Source organism: Salvelinus namaycush, chromosome 8 (genome assembly GCF_016432855.1).
Source record: "Salvelinus namaycush isolate Seneca chromosome 8, SaNama_1.0, whole genome shotgun sequence".
In the NCBI taxonomy this organism is placed as follows: domain Eukaryota; kingdom Metazoa; phylum Chordata; class Actinopteri; order Salmoniformes; family Salmonidae; genus Salvelinus; species Salvelinus namaycush.
Window position 1 is genome coordinate 6,228,814 of NC_052314.1, and position 9,351 is coordinate 6,238,164.

General features: G+C 44.0%; 1 protein-coding gene across 2 annotated transcripts; it reads right to left on the reverse strand.

Annotated features, from left to right (window-relative positions):
• Positions 1–296: 296 nt before the first annotated feature.
• On the reverse strand, positions 297–5,419 carry LOC120052338 (protein mono-ADP-ribosyltransferase PARP16-like). Of its 2 annotated transcripts, none has more exons than XM_038999190.1 (7): positions 5,023–5,419; positions 4,155–4,354; positions 3,782–3,919; positions 3,332–3,538; positions 2,920–3,091; positions 2,479–2,623; positions 297–1,741 (listed from the first exon to the last, which is right to left on the reverse strand). In XM_038999190.1, exons 2-7 carry the CDS (start codon positions 4,344–4,346, stop codon positions 1,606–1,608), a joined length of 990 nt encoding a protein of 329 aa, XP_038855118.1. In that variant the 5' UTR covers positions 4,347–4,354; positions 5,023–5,419; the 3' UTR covers positions 297–1,605. The 2 variants fall into 2 exon arrangements, with proteins under 2 accessions (XP_038855118.1, XP_038855117.1); XM_038999189.1 differs by having other exon boundaries at positions 4,155–4,422.
• Positions 5,420–9,351: the final 3,932 nt, after the last annotated feature.

A 9,351-nucleotide genomic window follows, 5' to 3' on the forward strand; every position in this document is an offset into this window, starting at 1 on the left:
CCATTCCAGTGTTTTACTTGCTATATTGTATTTACTTCGCCACCATGGCCTTTTTTTGCCTTTACCTCCCTTATCTCACCTCATTTGCTCACATTGTATATATACTTATTTTTCTACTGTATTATTGACTGTATGTTTGTTTTACTCCATGTGTAACTCTGTGTTGTTGTATGTGTCGAACTGCTTTGCTTTATCTTGGCCAGGTCGCAATTGTAAATGAGAACTTGTTCTCAACTTGCCTACCTGGTTAAATAAAGGTGAAATAAATAAAAATAAACATGGCGGTTGGCAACCAACTTTAAGGTGCATTACCACCACCAACTGGACAGTGGACCTCAGTTCATCTTTCAATCACCCATGTGGGTATATACACTCCTAAAAACCAATGAGGAGAAGGGAGACGCAGGACTTGCAGCACATCAAGCGTCACAAAGCGCTGGCCGTCTACGCAGACGCTCGTTGACACGCGTGCACAGTGTGGACGCAATGGTTGAATAACATGTATGTGTACACTTATTTTGCAACGCTCGCTCACGAGACGCGGGCGGTGTTGTCAGCATGTGAGGGTGTTATAACCATAGCAGTGATAACCATGCATACTGTACATACAAAGGGATGCCAGGTGGAAAACTCATGAAAGGGAAACAGTGTTAAGGTGTTTGTCCTATTTGCCCACGTCTCCTGTGCTGTCCGTCCGGTCTGCCTCCTGTGCTGTCCGTCTGTATGTCTCCGGTCTGTCTCCTGTGCTGTCCGTCTCCTGTGCTGTCCGTCTCCTGTGCTGTCCGTCTCCTGTGCTGTCCGTCCGGTTTGTCTGTCTCCTGTTGTGTACGTCCGCCCAGAGTGTCTCCTGTGCAGTCCGTCCATCCGGTCTGTCTCCTGTGCTGTCTGTCCGGTCTGTCTCCTGTGCTGTCCGTCTCCTGTGCTGTCCGTCCGTCCAGTGTGTCTCCTGTGCTGTCCGTCCGGTCTGTCTGTCTCCTGTGCTGTACGTCCGCCCAGAGTGTCTCCTGTGCAGTCCGTCCGTCTGGTCTGTCTCCTGTGCTGTCCGTCCGTCCAGTCTGTCTCCTGTGCTGTCCGTCTGGTCTGTCCGTCTGGTCTGTCTCTGTGTTAGGGAAGGCACTATGAATGAGAAGAATGGTCCATGTCTAGATGAACTATTCCTTCTCATAAGAAACTGTTGAAATTTCACATGTTGTTGAACTTGACACACTGCTCTTCCCAAGTTCGAAGTGTCAAACTCATTCAATGGAGGGTCTAGTGTCTGCTGGTTTTTCTTTTCAATTAAGACCTAGACAACCAGGTGAGGGGAGTTATTTACTAATCAGTGACCTTAATTCATCAATCAAGTACAAGGGAGGCGCGAAAACCTGCAGACACTCGGCCCTCCGTGGAATGAGTTTCACACTCGTGCCTTAGGGTCAAGCCCAAGGGATGGAAAGGAAACTATTTCCCTAGTAAAAACACCAGGGTTTAAGCCCATAGAAAGCCTCAGGCTTAACCATCTTGGGCTGAAGTGGAAAAGCACCATGACCGTTCTGTGACGTCACCGGAAGAGTGTCGTCCTGTGTTTGTGACGTCACCGGAAGAGCCAGTGTTGTGATTGTGACATCACCGGAAGAGCCGGTTCCAGAAGGAGAGGAATGTGGTGGAGTTGAAGGTACCGATGAAGATGAGAAGGAGTAGGTAGAGACTCATCATAATGGCAAAGTGATGTCTGACCAGCCACGACCTGCCCTGGGAATGTCTAGAAACATCACAAAAATCACATCACACAAGTCAAAAGACTACATCTGCACTACAGAAGAAGTAAAACGCATATAGGAGTTGGAACGGCAATGAAAATCTGAAGCGGCTGTTGACGCCAAGCTGGAAAGTTCATCCTTTCCCATCCTTTTCCCAACACACCAAGACACCACTAGAGGGCAGCAAAGATAACACAGATGGTAAAATATATTGGCACACTTGCATGATTCACTATTTTTTATCAAATCACTTGAAGTTGAAAAAAATGTATTTGTTGGATTTACAAATGCCCAGGACCAAAAAAACATAATAATAATCTAAAGTGAAATTGAAGTAAATAAAGTAAAAATGGCCTGGACTAAATTATTCTAAATTCAAATACATTTCATTGGAGGCAATGATTCTTGTTTACTGTGTAATTTATCATCTCACATGTGGTAAATTGCAGGTAACATTGAACCAGTTTTGAAAAGAAAAAACAGAACATTCTGCTCGATTGTAAAGAGCAAGGGTGCCAATATATTTGACCGCATTTGTGCATCCAGTTAGCAGTTTGTCAAAGAGGTGTTAGACTTTAAGAGTAGTGCTCCATCTATACAGGTGACTTACCTGGACAGGTGTCTTCTCTGAGAGTACACTAGCAGGTACTAACCTGGACAGGTGTCTTCTCTGAGAGTACACTAGCAGGTACTAACCTGGACAGGTGTCTTCTCTGAGAGTACACTAGCAGGTACTAACCTGGACAGGTGTCTTCTCTGAGAGTACACGAGCAAGTATTTGACTCGGAGCAGCTGATTGTTGGTGACCACAAAGTACTTCTGAGGGACCTCTCCTCCTTCACTGTTCCTGGCTCTGGATCGCTGCCGGTCAATGGTCTCAGAGTCTGAAACAGGTTTAGGGAAATAATTATTGACAGGGTTTAGGAGGTAGCTGTTGTTTACATTTCTGTAGCATTGTCCATCAAATTAATCAAAAAGCCCTTTTTTTTTTTTTTTTAAACATAAGAAAAGTGCATTACAGTAACCCGGCCTCAACCCCTAAGAGCAAGCAGAGGAAAACCTCCCTAGAAGGAAGAAACCTTGAAAGGAACCAGACTCAGAGGAAAGTCATATCCACCCCTGCCTGTACTGGGTCTTCACTCATCTGTTATGAAGTATCCTAGCGGTTGTGCAAACGTACCTTTCCTCTTTACCTGGCACTTGACGTCTGGGTGGTCAATGACCTCACACATGGCGACACAGCTTAGCAACGGTCCCAGGAGGCTGTCGCCCCAACCGTTGCCATGGGGACTGTAGAGGACCGCCATGCTGAGGTCACTGGTGAGGTAGGTGCCCTCTCCGAACAATGACGTCTGTGGGGGAAAATCACCAAACACAACAGTCTGTCAATTTTTTTTTACATGGTCTGACAAATTATTAGATTTTACTCTGCAACTTCAAATGATGATATAGCTAATATTGGCTATTGACTCAACATAACAATTATCTGTGAACATATCAATCAACCATATATACTCAAGTAGGGCTACTGGGAACCAAAGATCATCTCCATCATGACAGGCCTGGTGGGACTGCCACATTTCTGCACTGACCTTGTTGAGGTGGCAGTGTAGTCCGTTGTGTATGATAGAATGGAAGTTCTCCAGTCGGCTGCCGTGGAATGCATAGAAGAGGTCACGTCCCGCCCGCGTCTTCTCAAACTTAACGTTCATCTGGTCGCAGTACTCTAGCTCAAACAGGAAGTCCGGGACCGGCGTAGAGATCCCCTCAGCCTCTGTCAGGTTACAGAGCTTGACATACTGGTGAAGGGGCAGCAGAGAGGAGAAAGGGAACAGGGATATTCAAGGGCCGCCCTGGCCAGGACTCAAACCAGGGACCAGCAACTGTCAGCAGAATACCTTAGCAGTTACGCCAAGAGATCCAAACCCCTTGACGTGAACGCTAGGTGTAGGTTATAAGATGGTAATGCTGAGCTGACAGGAACATCCAATAATCTGAGAATGTTGATAGTGAGGTGACCATGTTATTGACTTTGCCTTTACCTCGTCTTTCTGTAGTGTCTTCACAGCGAAGCTCTTGGAGAAGAGAACCCAGTGTGTGAGGGCCAGATGATGGTCAGCTTTGCCAGGTCTCAATCTCACCAGCTCCCTCACACCAGGCAAACTGCTCACATCTGACAGCTGGGAGGAACACAAGAGCAGTCTATAACCTAGGAGAGCCGACTACATCAACACAGTACAGTACTGATTACAGTACATTGCATCACCAACTGGACAGGTATGGTACACAGTGACACTGAATAATGTGTTTGAATTCTAGCAGAAAGGCTGCATCTTAAAGTTTTAAATTATAAGTCAAACATTCTCTTTTGATATGGGAAAATATCAGTGTTTTCTGTCCTGTTTAATTCCTCACCAGCTCATCAAACTCCTTGGTGTCAGTGTCTCTGATATATCTGGGGGGGTAGGGTCTGAGCAGTGAGTCCCTCTTGTAGCTCTGAGCAGCAGCAACAAACAGGCTGCATCTCAGGTCAGCAGCTACTGGGTCCCTGTGAAGACAGGAACACACCAGCTCTCTGACTTCATCTGGCGGGAGTGGCGGCTGCATTCCCAACACTGTAGACAATGGAGATAAGAGACGCGTCGCAGGTCCCAAGTGTACATGGACACGACATCATTGACACCTAATAACAGACACGTATAAACAGGATATTGATTGTGCGAGAACTGCTACCGTGTGAAACCATTCAAATGTGGAGGGACCACTATCAGATTTAAATAGAGATGTGGCTGGACCTTTCTAAATCAGAATTGATTCAGAAAAGCATTGACCTAGTTGGCTTGTTAACTAACTTAATCTTTACCACCAAAGGCTGAGTGAAAATATGATGTGTAGCCAGCCACAGGATATAGCTAGTTAGCTAATGATGTTTACATAGTTGTGCCATATGTCAACAAAACCTGTTGGTTCATTGTGACAATGTTAAATAATTAATACACTTCGTTTAAAGAGACACAATGCTACTTTACAAACGTAGCTTAGGCTATCTTTAAAAAAAAAACTTGGGTCATTCATAAAGATGAGAGACAAGTTAACTAACGTTAAATGAAGCTGGTAGCTAGCTGGATAGCTAACGTTACCTTAGCATACACTAATTAGCATATCCGACAGAGAGCAATACATCTGGCTAACAAACAATACTAAAACGTCTTTATATACTTGTCAGCTTGTAATAACTAGACTTTCGAAGAGATATTAAAAACGGATTGCTTTAAAAACCTACCTGAGTGAGCCCGTTACCTACCACTGGTTCGACTGGTAACAAAGATGATGTAATATATTGACAAGATAGCTGAGTGACCGCTCTAACAATGGAAATGTCCTCAGTGATCGAAGGCAGGCGAGAACAGCTGGGACAATTCTAGCCAATGAGAGGGCAGACACGCGTGTGAACAACAGGCAAAACCAAGTCGTTTTTCTCAAAGTTGTCAGAATTCCACATGCATCCAATTATATCAGCACATTTTAACAGACTAAACATTGCGAAACTTCTATTCGATCAATACGGCCTTACAGCATTCGAAACTCTTATAGACCTCCATAGAAAAACAGGCTTATCTCCACTAAGGTAAAACAAGAACAATTATCTCACGCTGACAGATTTTGTAAATCCTCTCGCTTTTGCCTCTTCCTCTCTGCTGGGGTCATCACCAGTTGCCACATCTACAAAGTCATAAACCCCGCCTATTTCTACAATTGATCTTCTTAAAATGTGATTTTAAACCTAACCCTAACCCTAACCACACTGCCAACCTTATGCCCAACCCTAACCTTAAATTAAGACCAAAAATGACATTTTTGTTTTCATGCATTTTTACAATATAGTAAATTTTGACTTTGTATTTGTGGTAACTAGTCTAAACCCTCTGCTGTATCCGGCCACGTAGTGAAGACACACGATTAAAACTAGTTTTGCAGAGAGTCTCTAGAGTTGTGTCTGTTGCTCACAGGGTTGGATGATGGAGGACGTTGGGTGGCGTGGGCTGGGGGCAATTGGAATAGTCCCACAGTGTATTTGACTGGAAATGTGCCTATATGTAGGGGCTGCTTCTTGATATTATATATACAGTTGAAGTCGGAAGTTTACATACACTTAGATTGGAGTCATTAAAACTCGTTTTTTAACCACTCCACAAATTTCTTGTTTTAACAAACTATAGTTTTGGCAAATCGGTTAGGACATCTACTTTGTGCATGACACAAGTAATTTTTCCGAAAATTGTTTAGAGATAGATTATTTTACTTATAATTCACTGTATCACAATTCCAGTGGGTCAGAAATGTACGTACATTAAATGGACTGTGCCTTCAAACAGCTTGGAAAATTCCAGAAAATTATGTAATGGCCTTCGAAGCTTCTGATAGGCTAATTGACATAATTTGAGTCAATAGTAGGTGTACCTGTGGATATATTTCAAGGCCTACCTTCAAACTCAGTGCCTCTTTGCTTGACATCATGGGAAAATCAAAAGAAATCAGCCAAGACCTCAGAAAACAAGTTGTAGACCTCCACAAGTCTGGTTCATCCTTGGGAGCAATTTCCAAACGCCTGAAGGTACCACGTTCATCTGTACAAACAATAGTACGCAAGAATAAACACCATGGGACCACGCATCCATCATACAGCTCAGGAAGGAGACGCGTTCTGTCTCCTAGAGATGAACGTACTTTGGTGTGAAAAGTGCAAATCAATCCCAGAACAACAGCAAAGGACCTTGTGAAGATGCTGGAGGAAACAGGTACAAAAGTATCTATATCCACAGTAAAACAAGTCCTATATTGACATAACCTGAGAGGCCGCTCAGCAAGGAAGAAGCCACTGCTCCAAAACCGCCATAAAAAAGCCAGACTACAGTTTGCAACTGCACATGGGGACAAAGATCGTACTTTTTGGAGAAATGTCCTCTGGTCGGATTAAACAAAAATAGAACTGTTTAGCCATAATGACCATCGTTATGTTTGGAGGAAAAAGGGGGAGGCTGGCAAGCCAAAGAACACCATCCCAACCGTGAAGCACGGGGGTGGCAGCATCACCCGTTTTTTTCCTATTGTGTTATTGACTGTACGTTTGTTTATTCCATGTGTACCTCTGTGTTGTTGTTTGTGTCACACTGCTTTGCTTTATCTTGGCCAGGTCGCAGTTGTAAATGAGAACTTGTTCTCAACTGGCCTACCTGGTTAAATAATGGTGAAATAAAAAATGTTGTGGGGGTGCTTTGCTGCAGGAGGGACTGGTGCACTTCACAAAATAGATGGCATCATGAGGCAGGGAAATTATGTGGATATATTGAAGCAACATCTCAAGACATCAGTCAGGAAGTTAAAGCTTGGTTGCAAATGGGTCTTCCAACTGAACAATGACCCCAAGCATACTTCCAAAGTTGTGTCAAAATGGCTTAAGGACAACGAAGTCAAGGTGTTGGAGTGGCCATCACAAAGCCCTGACCTCAATCATATAGAAAATATGTGGGTGTAACAGTATAACTTTAGTACGTCCCCTCGCCCCGACCCGGGCGCGAACCAGGGACCCTCTGCACACATCAACAACGGTCACCCACCGCTCCACAAAGGCCACGGCCCTTGCAGAGCAAGGGGCAACACTACTTAAGTCTCAGAGCAAGTGACGTAACTGATTGAAATGCTACTAGCGCGTACCCGCTAACTAGCTAGCCATTTCACATCCGTTACACTCACCCCCCTTTCAACCTCCTCCTTTTTCCACAGCAACCAGTGATCCGGGTCACGGCACCAATGTAACAGTATAACTTTAGTACGTCCCCTCGCCCCGACCCGGGCGCGAACCAGGGACCCTCTGCACACATCAACAACGGTCACCCACGAAGCATCGTTACCCATCGCTCCACAAAGGCCACGGCCCTTGCAGAGCAAGGGGCAACACTACTTAAGTCTCAGAGCAAGTGACGTAACTGATTGAAATGCTACTAGCGCGTACCCGCTAACTAGCTAGCCATTTCACATCCGTTACATGGGCAGAACTGAAAAAGCGTGTGCAAGCAAGGAGGCCTACAAACCTGACTCAGTTACACCAGCTCTGTCAGGAGGAATGGGCCAAAATTCACCCAACTTATTGTGGGAAGCTTGTGGAAGGCTACCCAAAACGTTTGACCCAAGTTAAACAATTTAAAGGCAATGCTACCAAATTCTCAACTTCTGACCCACTGGGAATGTGATGAAAGAAATGAAAGCTGAAATAAATCATTCTCTCTACTATTATTCTGACATTTCACATTCTTAAAATAAAGTGGTGATCCTAACTGACCTAAGACAGGGAATTTTTACTAGGATTAAATGGAATTGTGAAAAACTGAGTTTAAATGTATTTGGCCAAGGTGTAGGTAAACTTCCGACTTCAAATGTACCTAAACTTCAACTGTATATATATAATACCAGTAAAATACCAGTCATAAGATTGGACACACCTACTCATTCAAGGGTTTTTCATAATTTTTTACTATTTTCTACATTGTAGAATAATCTTGAAGACATCAAAATGATGAAATAACAGATATGGAATCATGTAGTAACCAAAAAAGTGTTAAACAGATTCTTCAAAGTAGCCATCCTTTTCCTTGATGACTGCTTTGCATACTCTTGGCATTCTCTCAACGAACTTCACTTGAAAGGCTTTTCCAACAGTCTTGAAGGAGCTCCTACATATGCTGAGCACTTGTTGGCTGCTTTTCCATCACTCTGCTGTCCAACTCATCCCAAACTACCTCAATTTGTTTGTCGGTGATTGTGGAGGCCAGGTCATCTGATGCAGCACTCCATCACTCTCCTTCTTGGTCAAATAGCCCTTACACAGCCTGGAGGTGTGTTGGGTCATTGTCTTGTTGAAAAACAAATGATAGTCCCACTAAGCACAAACCAGATGGGATGGCGTATCGCTGCAGAATGCTGTGGTAGCCATGCTGGTTAAGTGTGCCTTGAATTATAAATAAATCACTGACAGTGTCACCAGCAAAGCACCCCCACACCATCACACCTCCTCCTCCATGCTTCACGTTGGGAACCACACATGCGGAAATCATCCATTCATCCTACTCTGCGTCTCACAAAGACACAGAGGTCGGAACCAAAAATCTCACAATAGGACTCATCAGACCAAAGGAAAGATTTCCACCAGTCTAATGTCCATTGCTCATGTTTCTTGGCCCAAGCGAGTCTCTTCTTATTATTGGTGTCCTTTAGTAGTGGTTTCTTTGCGGCAAAATCGACCATGATTCACGCGGTCTCCTCTGAACAGTTGATGTTGAGATGTGTCTGTTACTTGAACTCTGTGAAGCATTTATTTGGGCTGCAATCTGAGGTGCAGTTAACTCTAATGAATGTATCCTCTGCAGAATAGGTAACTCTGGGTCTTCATTTCCTGTGGTGGTCCTCATGAGAGCCAGTTTCATCATAGCGCTTGATGGTTTTTGCGACTGCACTTGAAGAAACTTACAAAGTTTTTGAAATTTTCCAAATTGACTAACCTTCATGTCTTAAAGTAATGATGGAATGTAATTTCTCTTTGCTTATTTGAGCTATT